We start from the raw sequence: 14,584 nt of genomic DNA, 5'->3' as shown, positions 1-14,584 counted from the left end.
AGTTTCCTGGTACATGAAGCCAGCAGCCCTCAAGACTTTATGTAATATCAATATATACACAAATATAGAAGAAAAATAGGGCTGTTTTTTGGGAAAAGGTATTATTTCTTTGCTGTTACTATTTCTTTTTATTGACATTGTGCCAAAGATAAAATACACACCTAAAAACGAAGTATCGCGACGCTTTATCGGCTATGCCGGACACACTAAAACTGCGAGGCAGTCCATTAGACTCAACTCTCAAGCTGTCATTTAATAAATTTTACAAGTCCATATTTGTGAAACTAAAATGGATGTATAAATACCATAGTTCATGGTGCACATTTTCTATCATATGCTGAATATTTAGTTATCAATTATTAGAAATTAAAGTGCAGTCGTTCAGCTCTTTTTGTTCAACTTGCTAGCTCAGTGAATCTTACATAAAGCAAATCAGTGAAGTTTTTTAACCGGTTTTCAACTTGTAGATAGTTTTCAATTCCCTCACATGTCGAACTTTTATCTCCCGAACCTTCCGTTGGGCCTCGTCTCGGAATTCGGTCAGAAACTGTTGTAGAGACGAGATATCTTCCTTTCGGTGGTTTAGCGGGATAACTATGGACGAAATATGAGCAAGAAAATATTGAACACAATCAACTTTATTTATACTGGATACTTCTATCAGTTCTAAACTGTTCTTCCTAGAGATCCTGTAAGGATCATCTCTTATTGATCCAGTGTTACTACTGCAGGAAACCTCACCTACACTAACCTTATTTATACTTGATAGTTCTATCAGTTTTAAACTGTTCTTCCTAGAGTTATATTATTGAATCAAGAGGTACCTTTGTTTTTCTTGGCTGCAGCGAAGACATGTTTGAAGTAGAGGAAATGCCAAGCTAAGGCCACCATAATGACAAAGAAAAGGACTCCAAGGAGCCATAACAACAAAGGTAGAAATACAGGCGAAGATGCTGATATAATCAATTCCTCTGATGGCGTCCCTGAGGCGGTCCAATTACCTTGACTACCTGATGACGAGACCTGACCTTTCTACAAACAAACATCGATCGTTAAGTGCCATTCAATAATTCTTCACTTGATAACGACGACGTTTTATGTTTTCAAAGGTTAATTGACCTATACGATCACTCAATACTCACCTTTAAAGGTTCAGAAAACTCTTTTACTTTTTCGGTGACAAAGTTGGCATTGTTACGCAAGTATTGTTGGAATTTCTGGCACAGTTTAGTTGCTTTCCCACTGACGAAGACACCGTAAGTCGACTGTTTTTCAATTATATCTTTGATCACGAGAACACTGTTTGGTTCATGGAGTTTGTCAAGACGTGCCGCCGTAAGCCTGTCTACTAAACCGCCGTCCACATCACCATTTTCAACAGCTTCAAGGACTGAAATGACGTTTGAAAAATTTTTCTCTGTAAAGGCAAAAGAACGCGGTTTAACAGTGATGTCAATTGCATTGATAGAGAGCTATGTTTTTAGCCTGTCTATTGAGTTATGTTCCTATCAATATAGATTATTCTCCAAACAGAATACGAATTTGACCGATGACCGAATTAAGAATTGAATCAAAACGCCCAACCGTACTCTGATTCATGCGAGCTCCTTTCAACAACCCCAGTTGAAATTCCAAACTGTTATCAACTGCAGCAACCTAGGAGACAATACATCAGGTTTAATTCCTGAAACACGAACTATACGATTTAAGGTTTACCGCTGTGGGCACTGGTTTGCAGCAACATCAACAATAGGCGCAAACGAGGTGTGGATAATTTTCAAGGAAAACTAGCCAGTAATTAGATCATTTAATGCATAGTCTTTTTTCTCACAGTAGCCTACCTGAGAGCCATAAAGTTTTACGTCCTTTGTGACAACCACGATGGTTGCTGTGAGGGCAGTAGTCAGACCCGTCGTGACCAAGCTAATGAGTGCTATACCATACAAAATCCAAATCATTGCGAATATACGTCCAGGAATTGATTTTGGGACTTTGTCGCCATATCTGGAAACAGTAAAACGTAAAATTTGAGTCACAGCAAGAAGTTTATTACCTAAGAAATGGATATATATATTGATAAGAATGCAAACTTACCCAACAGTGGTCACAGACACATATGCCCACCAGAGACTCTGTTTTACACCTTGAAAGAATGGCTTTGGTATTGTATCATAATTATTTGGATGCTCCTGAAAAGAAAAACAGCTGTTGAACACGATTTATCACATTTCAAACTAGGAGAGTAAAGCTCGAGCAGATATTTCATTTTTCGAAATTACGGGCTTAGGAAACATCTCAAATCTTTTTTTGGGGAGAGGAGGTGGTACAAGCTTCCAGGAAAACATTTGGATGACAAAAAGAGCAGGTAAATGTGCATAGGGGTGGCTACCCCTCGTCCAAGTCCGTGTTAGGGGTGGCACGCCCTCGTCCACTGCATGTGTAACGGGGCATTTATAGAATAATGGTAATCTATTACAAAAATGATTGCTACCTACCACAGCCCATATCAATATAGCACCAAGCAGCAACATAACAAAAGTGAATGCCAACAACGGCAAAGTACCAACCAAAGCTTTTCCAATGACAAGTTGCGAAACAGTAGACATGACTGGTTTCCGCGTGATGAAAACTGAACTTGGGCTTTTGATAATGGGCATAAAACAGCCGGCATTACCGGTTGAACCAGTTTTCGGGCCGACAACCGGAAAACTAATTTGCGTTTCGTTGGAAATTTTCTCTAGTTGAACCTGTTTCGAAGTTCTCTTTTGTGCCCGTTTACGATTTCCGTCCTTCTGAAAGTGAACTATCGTTGTTCCATTGTTATATGTTTCGCAATATCCGCAGGCGCCAGAGATCATTCTTTTAACCAAAGTCGGGAAAATCCCAGAGTTGGACGATATTACGTAAGGATCCACAACGAACCAGTTCGTGAAAATAATGCGAGGACAACGACACGTTTCTGTCAACAAAGAAAAACTAAACTTTACTAAATGTATCCATACGTTAGATATAGTATTGTATTGTCACTTCTAGTAAGGATCATCTCTTATTGACCCAGTGTTACTACAGGAGGAAACCTAAACTTGTAAAGGTGCTACTCACGGATTACCAACACATTATAACTTTTGAATACCTGCGCATTTGAAGTTACTGGACGGTCCATCAAAATACTCGTTAAAGACCAGAATTTTAAAACAATACTTTGAAAAAGAAGTAAGACCACCAACATAACCACTGGTTTTATCTGCCGAAAACCTTTTCACTTTCATATTACTTGCGTCTTTGACTTTAGATCCAGCTTCAGACACTTTCTGATAGAGTACTTTATATCCGCGTACTTTCCCTTGGGATTGCTGCCATGTTAACGGGATGATATTTTCCCCGACCGAGGAATTTACATGAAGAAGCTGCAGTCGTGTTGTTGGTCCTCGAAAAATTAAAAAAAAGATCAATTAGCAATGCATTGTAAAGATCAAGATATCTTCAATTAATCACAGTTGAACATATACAGTTTGACCAGTTGACAAACTCGTGTTCAATGTTTGTAAGAATTGATAAAGTTCTGATGTCAATTCTTGATGGTATTATCCTAATTTTGAACTCTCCGTAGTTCGTATTCGCTTTATATGACTATACTTTTAATGAAAACCCGCTATCCTAACATGGGATTTTTACGTTAAAGATATTGCTTTTAAAACTCACGTCCTTCTTTGGTTTTACAGGTTATATTTGCCGATGGACTGAAACCTTTCTCGTTATAGACAAAAACTGTGATTTTATATTCTGTAGAGTTGCGTAAGTTTTCAAGAGTATACCAAGGTGGATAGGGACGAAGGGTAATGTTCTTCTCTTCACTTGGGTTTCCCTTGGCATGGTACCAGAGGATGTAGTTCTTCAGTGAGCCTCCTGTCTGGGCAGCGGTGTATTCATACCAACCAACAGAGATGGTGTAAGGGGATGAGCCGGGACAAGTGAGGTTTTTCGGTGGCATTTTGGGAACTAAATAAAGTAATTATTTGCGAAATAATTGAGCGGTGTCTTGTGATCTGTTGGGGAGATTTATCTTTTATTATATCTGCAGGTCTGCATGTACTAAAACACGTTTGAAATATAGAAAAGTTTAATTAGATTGTCTCTAAAGTTGAATTAGTTTCACCTGTCACGTTCCATATTATAATGCTGGTATATGCTCTACGTCCTTCCCTTTCACCAGCAGACAATCCACAAACGGTAAAATCATAGTTCACATTGACTTTAACGTCGTTAATCGTGAAGTTAGTCTGATGAACAGAGAGAGTGGTGTTTCTAAGCTCTGCCTGGTCATAATAATAGACCCTGTACCCAATGACTTCATCATATCTAACATCATCAGGTATTGAGATCCATGATACGGTAATCCCACCCCCTGTTGTTCCTGCGGCGGTTAAATTCGTCGGAGCTAGAAGTGCTAGACGAAAAAAGTTAACATTTAGGACATTCAAATGAAATCACTCTGCAAAACAAAGCATTGCCTGCCTGCCAATCAGTGTAATTGTTTCTGACAAAAATATTAAATGCTCGTAAACAGGTCTTCGGATGATAACAAACTATCGTCACTAGTAACGTGGGCATATTGTCCTTACATAATCTTCAGGGTGTTTAAAGAAAAACTGAGTTGTTAAATATAAAAGTTACATACGAATTCCCCTGGTTCTGTATGAAATATTTCTCGACGGACCAACGCCAATTCTGGTCGCTGCAGCAACTGTTATCCGATAGTGAGTGAATAAAGCGAGTCTAGTTATAACACTTGAGTTCGTGGGACTGGTCTGTGTGAAATTGCTTGTAGAATTTGAGTAGGTTATGACGTAATGTGACAAATATCCACGGATCAGCGGTCGAGGAATGTGAGCCCACGTCACAAGAACTGTGGAGTCTGTCTTGTTCCAATAAACTGTAATATCGTTTGGTGCGACTTCGGGAACTAGTTAGAAGACAGAAATGACAAGGCATAGACACAGATATCTTTTCTGGTAGTTCTACGACAACGCCTTTTAGAACATACTACCTACACTAAACACAAATATGCAATAAGATCAACTTACCAGACTCATCAGTGGTGACATTATGAATTTGACTTGGGAGAGTAGTCATGTTATTTGAATATGCCAAAACACAAACAAAATACACTGTGAACATTTTGAGGTTTGTAATTGTTGTCTCAGATTGATTCGAGGTTACGTCAGACTCTGACCAGTGTGCTGCTGTTTCTATAGTCGTATAGTATATTTTATAGCCACGTATTCCAGTCATCTCAGTGAGTTTACGCCAGCTAATGTTAAAACTTGTTGAACTTGTGTTGTATAGATCACTGATCTCCGGGCGGTCGTCTAAAATAGAAAGATTTCAAATTAAAAGATTTTTTATTCATATGAAAACTGTAAACATGATCTAACCAAATGGATGTAACTTATTGTTTCACTGGTGCTACAGGAGCTGGAAAATCTAACTGACCAGATTTATTTAAACGTGATAATAATTATTTCTGTCAGTTCTAAACGGTTCTTCCTAAACGTCATCACTGAAAATCTTCTATCCCCTTTTACTGCAGGAAACACCCTCTGTGTACCTTACCTGATTGGCCTGATATCTTCAAATCGCTGTATTTATATGACACAGCCATCTGAGCATTTAGATATCCGTTACGAAGATCCATTAAAAGTGACGCAATCTGACTTCCATTAATGGTGAGATAGTCGAGAATGATAGTTGCAATAACACTGCCTTGCCTGTGGAAGAATCAATGATTACTCGTGTGCGTTATAATACTCAATAGTTGATTTAAGTTGGGCTTTTAGTATTAACATTTAATAAATAGAAAACATATTCTGTGTTTCTATACAGTTATAGAAACACGCGTGGGAGTCTGGGAGAACCAGAAATAATCAATTATGTTATATTATAAAAAATCAACGGAAAGCAACGAAATAAAACGAGGAACAACGAACCTGAAACTAACAATAGTTGCTGATGTGTAAGCACTGTCGTTGCGGTAAATTTCCCCAATCTAAAGCAAAACAAAAATCTGGGTGACATCGGAATTTTGGGGGCGACGAACTGGAGACAATAGTATCATTTTACGACTTTTACCGGAAATTTAATGCCCGACTATGAGCTATGTATGATTGGAGACTTACATTCTGTTTAATTTTTCCCGCCAAGAGGAAGAAACGGTGTGTTGAATTATCTGCTAACTCGTTGTTCCAACTCTCATTTATAAATCTGAGTTTCAGGTTTAATTCATGGTATCCTATAAAAAATAGAAATATGTCTAATTTAATGTCCCCCTCTTCCTCTCCAATAAACCACCTAGAATGCCACCCACTCCCTTCCCACTCTTTTAAACCCCCGAGATTGCCACCTCTCCCACTTATAAAGCACCCTGGATTGCCACCTCCTATCCCCGTCTTTCAAACAATCCAGGATACCCCCCTCTCCCCTCTTTTAAACAACCAGGAATGCCCCCTCGTCCTCTTTCACACCATCACGACTTCTCTTTCCTCCTCTTTAAAAACATCTACTTACGTTTATGATATGGTTTGATCATCATAATGATAGCATGCATCTCAACACGACTTCCATTTTCTGTTAAATACGAAACAACAAAGGTATTTTCCCCTGAAATAGTAAAGCTAACTTTGCCACAATCTTTATACCAAAACCCGCTTCTGTCATTCTGAGCGCAGTGCTCTGTTCCATTTAAATCATTGTCACGATCGGGGGTCGAGAAACTCGCCCCGTTTAAATAACTTAAAGCATGCGCTGCTGGTCCTTTGCATCGTTTAAACTCCGCAGAATAATTCTCATCTTTTGAAAAAACATAGAAAGAATCGCATGTTGTTGTGCCGAGTTTTGATACACTTTTCGACGGATCATGAAAATACACCATTATTTGAAAATTCGCATATCTCGTTAGCTGATGAAGTTTTTCATTTCCAACAAAATGATTTCCATCCAAATTGTCAAAACCATTACTGTAATCTTTCCAGGTGCGAGTAAAGTTCGACGTGGTGTCATTTCGTTTCAAGATAACAAGCCAGTCTTCACTGAACGATAAATTCTTACAATACTTCTGGATGGTTAGACGAAGCTGGGTGGAATTCCATTCTTTTCCATCCGGTGTTTTGCAGGTTGACGGTGGAGCTGTAAAACCATAAAATTACAGAATAAATCTTAAAACTCCTGTTGCTTTTCTGAACTATATTACATAGACTTAATGTAAAAAGTCTTCGAACTCTATAAATGTCCAAGGGGAAGGTAGTTCGTCAATTTAAACTAATAGCTATATGACAATTTTTTATTTTTATGGCATCCTTTAGTAGAAGATGATGATTCCATAAGTTTTAAAATGTTCCTTCTAAAGATTTAGTCAGTTTAAATAGGGGGATAAAAGTACGGAAATAAATTGTTTTGAGTATTCAACTGACATGTCACTCTAGTGAAAATATGGCAAGACATTGTCAGGAATCAAGTCTTGACAAAATGTGGCGTTACCTTTACACACACCACAGTTCTTTCTTTCAACGATATTGACAGTGCAATTGTCGCTTTGACATTTCCTGCGTCGTTTTGTGGTACAATTAGGTTGCACACATTTCGACCACTGTTCCCAGTTTTCAGGCAATGCAGGAATATCTGTAAAGACAAAATTTTACGGCAAATATTATCAAAAATTGAAATTTCTGCCTTTTAGATCACTGAGCGGGTACCACGGGACTCTCTAAACGACAATTACAGTGGGTTAGTTACAATGATGGTGTTTGGTTAAGGCCTGGACGTTTCTTTCAGTAATAGTTTCAAGAAAAAGCGCATTGTTTGCAATACTTACTGTGTGTAAAAAGCTCGTCCAACTCTGTTTCTTTAATTGCTCTCATCCAAATTGACAAGTTCTGGGCGATGACGTAACCATCACTGTCTGTTTGAATTGGTCCCAAGGTCAAATCACCAGCACTTGCATTGTCATCACTTTTACTGCCATGTTTTAAAATAGCAGCATTTTCAAAGCACTTCTTATTACAGTAATTGTTCACCTTATCCATGAACAAATTCAAACTGTTCGAGCTTTTAAACCAAATACCGACAATATGCACCCAATCATTACTTCTAACATCACATTCTCTAACACAAGCCTCATTAAATAATTGGAAGTAAACAATTTTGCTTCGGGCAGTGAAACGAAAACCAAGAGTAAAACCAGACTTTAGAATCGTGCCTCGTTGTTCTCTTTGGACATCACTTTTATATTCGGCAAACCAAAGGTATATCTCAAACGTTAATCCATCTATACAACGTCTAGGCTCAGCTAAACATGTTGCCTTGAAATTCCCAAGAATGATGGTTGAATTTATTGGCAGGATCAAGGCTGAGCTGGCAACAAGATTTCGACAGTTGGGACACGATAAATTTGACACGTTGTTCAGTGGCCACTTCCTTCTCAAACCTTAAAACGCATAAAAATCAGGAGAACGTATCACTGTTTACATAAAAACTTAATTTCAGAAGTTATACACCGGGGGCCAGTTGTTCAAGGCTAGGTTAGCGCTAACCCTGGGTTAAATCTTAATCCAGTGTTTTAGTTTATGTGCTTTTGAACCACTGTTCGTTTTAAAACTTCAGAAAATACGACTTCTATCATATAGAAAGTATTTATGAACAATATTCAATATTCAAAGATCAGTATTCAAACAAGCGATTATTAAAAAGGGAGCCTCAGTGAAGTACCAATGTTGACATACCACATATGTAGGTATCATGACATATTCGTGTTTTGACAATTTCTACTTCACATCCTGGACAATTTCTGTAGCGCTTCTGTTTACAATCCGATGGACAATTAGTCCAATCTGACCAGAGAGGCATTTTAGGACCAGCTAAAAGAGATTGTAGCGAAATTGTGTTTATTCTTAATAGACAAAAGTCTATAGAATAGAGATCCATCCATTTTACCGAATGGTAACCATGCTGAATGGTGCATGACCATGCTGAATGGTGTATGACCATGCTGAATGGTGTATGACCATGCTGAATAGTGCACGACCATGCTGAATATCCTCTTTTAAATAAAACCTTAATTTTCATCCAATACTTACGATGTTTTAAACGGGTTTGTCTTTCGCTATCACGAATTGCTCGCATCCAAATAGACAAATTGTGAACAACGACAAAACCTGGTCTAAATTTTGCAATTGGTCCTAAGGTCAAGTTTCCATCAAGATCATCTGTAACGTTGGTAACTCGCCGCCGTATCTGCATACAACTGCGATTTGCGCCACCCGCAAATAGTTGAACCGAATGACTTTTCTTAATCCACACGCCCACGAGGTGAATCCAATTCTTAAAACTCTCCACTTCAACCTGACTTTCTGAAATATAACTTTTAGCGTAAACAGTGAACGTAATGGTTTTATTAATGACTGAAAGTTCAATCCCGCGGGATTTCATCGAACCAGACTGTAGAATTATACTTTTAGTGTTGGATAAATTTTGTTTATCATTTTCAGCAAACCAAACCCATAACTCGAATGAAAGTCCATCCAAACATGCCTCTGGATCTGAGACACAGGTCCCTCTGAAATTACCAAGACTGGCAGTTGCATTTTTTGGAAACATAATACCACCAATAGCGTATCTTTGTGCATCAAGACAATCAGAGCAAGCTCCATGCCAAAATAAATTCTTCGTTGACGGCCATTGCAACTTCATATCTGAATCAAAAAGGGAAAGAAAAGAAAGAGATATAGCAGATATTGGATAATTCCCGAAGGTTTGCTATGGTCCCAGTATAGGAAAGGCTGGGAACCATTCTCTTGACGTCAAACACCAGTCACACCCAGGACATCACGCCCAGCGAGTACCGAATTCTAACTTACCGTGATCATGGATTGGAATCGATTGAACAACTTCGTGATTTTCTGAGCCAAGACAAAGAACAAGGCTTCGATTACTTCCCTTGTTCGGATAGATTATGTACAATCCATCTTCTGTGGCTGAAAGCTCATCCCAATAGTACTGACAGGAAGCAGCCCTGTAGGCTGAAGATGACAAGATATGTATTAATAAATTTGAAAATTATATGTCAAGCATCATTAAAACTTGGACTGAGCATTGAAACTCAAAGTTCATGACTCACCCTGAGAAGATCCGTTAACGGAAATATTCGTGACACAATAAGAAGTCGTTTGATCGTGTGGCTTAAGCTTCAAATATCGCGCCATTATATACACAGGAAGAATCTGTCCCTCTCTATCGCCGCCTTTTAATAACTAAACAAAAATTAAAATAAATTTAATGAAACTGGTCGAACATTTGTCGAACGAGCCACTTAAACAGACCTAACAACCCATTTTTTTTACCTGAAAATATGTTGACCAGATTTCCTTGTCGTTTGAATACCATAACGTCCATCGACGTACTTGACTCGAGATGTTTAAGGCACAAATTTGATGAAGAAACATGAGGTCGATTTCTATGTAGTTATCTGGCTTGTCAGAGCACCAAGAATGGCTTTCATTTTTGGAGAGAGTGAAGAGATGCTGAGTAGTGAACCAAAGATATGGGATTTCTCCTGAACCAAGGCCAAGAGGAATCTGGGCACACGATGCTGATGAAGAAAAAAATGAATGATATTCAATAAAAATTGTAATCTTGACATGTTTAAAATTACCGAAGATACGATTAAAAATGTTGACACACAAGAACAATCGTTAGTTTTACAGAGCCAAATTTCGTGTTTCAATTTCGCGTTTTTAAAGTGCACAGACCTTACCTTGTATTAAACTTTTTAGTTTATCTTCATCTGCTTTTGGTTGTTCCGAAGCCGTTCTTTGGAAAGAAACACGTTCACATTTCAAAGTATTGTCATCAAAACGTGCAATGTGGTTGATTAAACTCGGTTGCAGATTTTGAATATTATTAACCAAGGGATCATTGCACATGTGATCAAGCCACATTTGAATTTCATTGTTGCCATACAGAGGTCGTCTGAACAACACGTCCTTGAGCTCCTTGAGTGGTTTCAATGACGTGGTAAAAGAGTGACATTGTGTATCGTTTGATAGCTGTTCAACTTCAAGGCATTGCATCTCGTAGTTCTGATAAGACGAGGAAAATCGTGCCAACCAAGGTAAAGATTTACCATAAGCAGAGCATTGTTTATTGCATATTTCATCAAGTTCTTCCTGTCTTTCTTGCGTCGGCATACCTAGCAATAAAAAAATCTTTAATTAATATATAAATAATGTAAAAAAATAATGTATAAAAAATATTGAATAATTTATCATTGGTTTTTTCACTGTAGCAAATCATTCACCCCCAGATCTTACCATTGAGGATAACGGCTGAAGCATGCTGAATGGTGCATGACCATGCTGAATATCCTCTTTTAAATAAAACCTTTTCATCTAATACTTACGATGTTTTAAACGGGTTTGTCTTTCGCTATCACGAATTGCTCGCATCCAAATAGACAAGTTGTGAAGAACGACAAAACCTGGTCTAACTTTTGCAATTGGTCCTAAGGTCAAGTTTCCATCAAGATCATCCGTAATGTTGGTAACTCGCCGCCGTATCTGCGTACAACTGCACTTTACGCCACCCGCAAATAGTTGAACCGAATGACTTTTCTTAATCCACACGCCCACGAGGTGAATCCAATTCTTAAAACTCTCCACTTCAACCTGACTTTCTGAAATATAACTTTTAGCGTAAACGGTGAACGTAATGGTTTTATTAATGACTGAAAGCTCAATCCCACGGGATTTCATCGAACCAGATTGTAGAATTATACTTTTAGTATTGGATAAAGTTTGTTTATCATTTTCAGCAAACCAGACCCATAACTCGAATGAAAGTCCATCCAAACATGCCTCTGGGTCTGAGACACAGGTCCCCCTGAAATTACCAAGACTGGCAGTTGCATTTTTTGGAAACATAATACCACCAACAGCGTATCTTTGCGCATCAAGACGATTAGAGCAAGCTCCATGCCATAATAAATTCTTCGTTGACGGCAATGGCAACTTTTTATCTGAATCAAAATAGGAAGATAAAGTGATATAGTGTAGGTTTAAATTGTTAAATTAGAGGATATTGGATAATTTCCGAAGGTTGCTACGGTCGAAGTATAGGAAAGGTTCGTTTCAAATTCGCGTTTTCAAACAACACAGACCTTACCTTGTATTATTGGTTCTTTTGTAGGTTTTGACGTTGGTGGAGCTGTTTGTTTAGGAAGAAACACGTTCACATTTCAAAGTATTGTTATCAAAACGCGCAATGAAATCTCCAGATCTTCTACTGATCTCTAGTGTATATCTGCAGCCGAATGCAATATTTCCCGCTTTTCAATCAATTGTATTTCGTTCATAGTTTGCCCTAATAGTACAGTTATATCAACGTTGTTGGTCTTTGGTAAGATATTCACTTCAAACATGCTAGACATATAATTATTGTTAAGTGTAGTATGTTTAGTCGTCCAACAGATACTTAATTTAAACGATAAAAATATACCTGCACCAGAGTCTGCTGAAAAACCTTTAAATGTTGAGGTAAAAATTGCTACCCAAATGAACAAATTCATCTTTATCTCTATTTAAAACAAATAGGAAAAACACTTAATGGCGCTAATCTTTAAGACGTAAATCATTTTATGTTTAAAGTAATCACGTCAGTATGCAGCGTCTTCAGATATCTTTCCTGGGATGTAATAGATTCAACATGCAAGTCTAAATTATACAAGAAAACGTCTTGGCGTTTTGACTCTAACGGCCTTTGTCATGCAGGAGAGCATTTAGTGTGTCAAACTAACCTCGTTTTACGAACGCCTTTGGGTTGAAGGATTTTCCAGTATATTTTAGGCAGTTACCACTCCTATTATGCCAGATACTAGGAAAAATGAAAATGGATAAACCGCGGTTCCGTCTGATAGGGAACGCTAAAAAAACTCAAGATGACAAACACGGATACAAGGATTTAAATGTGAAATTAAAAAAAACCTCTTGTTGCTATGTGAAACTACAAGAGTCTTCAAAGATGACAGTTCAGGGTATAAACACACAAAGGAATTGAGGTAACTTTAATTTTCCGACATATTCTTTGCTAAAAACCCGCCTAGAGTGAGTTGCCGAGGAAAAGGTGATAATCTTTTTGTAAGCGTCGAGGTTCGTGAATTATCTCCCATTGGAAAAAATATCTTAACTGAACGTGGAACATCTCGCGTGCGTGATAGGAACTGCGTCAAGTTGACAGGATTACGTTTCTTTGAAATATCTAATCTTACGATCTACAAATCATCTCATATAGTTACCTTGTGTCTCTTCGGGTTGACTTTGTCTTCAACGAAGGACACTCGTACAATCAACTCTGCATGATATGCAAAGTGGCAATGAGCTTCCTACCAAATAGAATTCAAGTTTACTTAAAAACTAAACACCTCACACGTCGAGAAATTAAAATAAATTATAGTCGGAACTTACAGGTGTATTTTGGCAAAAATCGTCGTGACAAGTGTGAAGCTTTTAACGCGTTACCACGCTGCAGCAATAGTCGTTAGGATCTCAACAATTGTACACGAATCACCTTGTGGTTTTGGAATCTTTCTTTCCCTGAATAAAGCGATCGGTCTAATAACTTTTTTCCTAAAAGTTTATGGCGCAAGGCTTAGCATGAAGTGCACAGAAGACAATTAGTTAATAAAAACTTCTGCTTTTGATTAAATATTTATTAGAACGGCTGAAATGGAGTAGACACGATAGGAGATATATTTTTGTTAATATGGCAAGTTGCGTAATTAAACTCAACGGTTTCTTAAATAACATTAGCTTAATAATGAACCCCCAACGCTGGAACCTGTTTCAAATTGAACTGCATATGGTCTATGTTTAATTGACATTGTGTAATTATTCACAATTCCGATGACGATGTGTCATTTCTGTACATATTTTGATGAAAAGAACGGTTGTCTCTGCATCTGGTGGAAATGAAATGCGTGAAGGTCTCTGCAGACGTCGCTTGGCAATGCCTCTGAAAACACAACAAAAAAAACACCGAAGAACAATTTGCTTCGGCTTTCACTGCCTTGTTTTTGTCGGAACTGATGAAAACTGGGTTCAAACCATGGTTCATCCTAGAAATTTCTAAAATTTGGTTTTTGCTACAACGCAATTATTTCCACATATTTTACCCAAATGAATTTCGCATAATAAACTTCATAATTCTTGTTTATCTTTGCATCATGGTTTATGCAACGGCTTGATATTAACTTGGATAATTATTGAACACAGTTTCTAAAGCACGCCTAATAACAACATTAGCCGTTGTTGCCATATCAGCCAAACTAATCAAGTGTCTAACGATCATACATATTTTATGCAATCTTCAAGATCTAGCTTCGCAAGGTTGAGCGATTTTTGAGGTATAGCTGTTACCATAGTTGTGTTAATGACGAGTTTGCGTTGGATGATACTGCTATGCTGACTTTTGACACGTTTTTTTAGGAATCAGACCTGCAAAACGTGTCAAATTATTCCAAAGCCTTTTCAAATATTTATTG

The 14,584-nt window shown here is 37.8% G+C and overlaps 1 protein-coding gene across 2 annotated transcripts; it reads right to left on the bottom strand.

Annotated features, from left to right (window-relative positions):
* Window positions 1-147: 147 nt before the first annotated feature.
* On the bottom strand, window positions 148-14,578 carry LOC114517405. Of its 2 annotated transcripts, XM_028537103.1 has the most exons (30): window positions 13,509-14,578; window positions 13,340-13,426; window positions 12,842-12,918; window positions 12,544-12,621; window positions 12,211-12,252; window positions 11,450-12,064; window positions 10,805-11,239; window positions 10,392-10,639; window positions 10,169-10,301; window positions 9,909-10,070; window positions 9,129-9,743; window positions 8,775-8,909; window positions 7,868-8,479; window positions 7,534-7,674; window positions 6,565-7,182; window positions 6,177-6,289; window positions 5,988-6,046; window positions 5,614-5,768; window positions 5,085-5,369; window positions 4,679-4,963; window positions 4,157-4,447; window positions 3,703-3,999; window positions 3,134-3,427; window positions 2,496-2,959; window positions 2,095-2,189; window positions 1,842-2,004; window positions 1,590-1,656; window positions 1,143-1,417; window positions 825-1,032; window positions 148-594 (listed from the first exon to the last, which is right to left on the bottom strand). In XM_028537103.1, the coding sequence occupies exons 4-30, from the start codon at window positions 12,611-12,613 to the stop codon at window positions 446-448; spliced, it is 7,026 nt and encodes a 2,341-aa protein (XP_028392904.1). In that variant the 5' UTR covers window positions 12,614-12,621; window positions 12,842-12,918; window positions 13,340-13,426; window positions 13,509-14,578; the 3' UTR covers window positions 148-445. The 2 variants fall into 2 exon arrangements, with proteins under 2 accessions (XP_028392904.1, XP_028392906.1); XM_028537105.1 differs by lacking the exons at window positions 9,129-9,743; window positions 9,909-10,070; window positions 10,169-10,301; window positions 10,392-10,639; window positions 10,805-11,239.
* Between the last annotated feature and the right edge of the window lie 6 nt (window positions 14,579-14,584).

Source organism: Dendronephthya gigantea, unplaced genomic scaffold (assembly GCF_004324835.1).
Source record: "Dendronephthya gigantea isolate DGI-Jeju-01 unplaced genomic scaffold, DenGig_1.0 000009F, whole genome shotgun sequence".
NCBI classification, from domain to species: Eukaryota; Metazoa; Cnidaria; class Anthozoa; order Malacalcyonacea; family Nephtheidae; genus Dendronephthya; species Dendronephthya gigantea.
Note: the sequence above shows the minus strand (reverse complement) of the source record. Positions and strands in the feature narration are given on the sequence as shown.

Coding starts and splice junctions, on each gene's coding strand:
- LOC114517405 (XM_028537103.1), bottom strand. CDS start 12,613: ATGAATTTGTTCATTTGGGTAGCAATTTTTACCTCAACATTTAAAGGT. Junction 12,253..12,543: donor TTCAGCAGACTCTGGTGCAG/GTATATTTTTAT, acceptor CTAAACAAACAG/CTCCACCAACGTCAAAACCT. Junction 6,290..6,564: donor GATCAAACCATATCATAAAC/GTAAGTAGATGT, acceptor TATTTTTTATAG/GATACCATGAATTAAACCTG.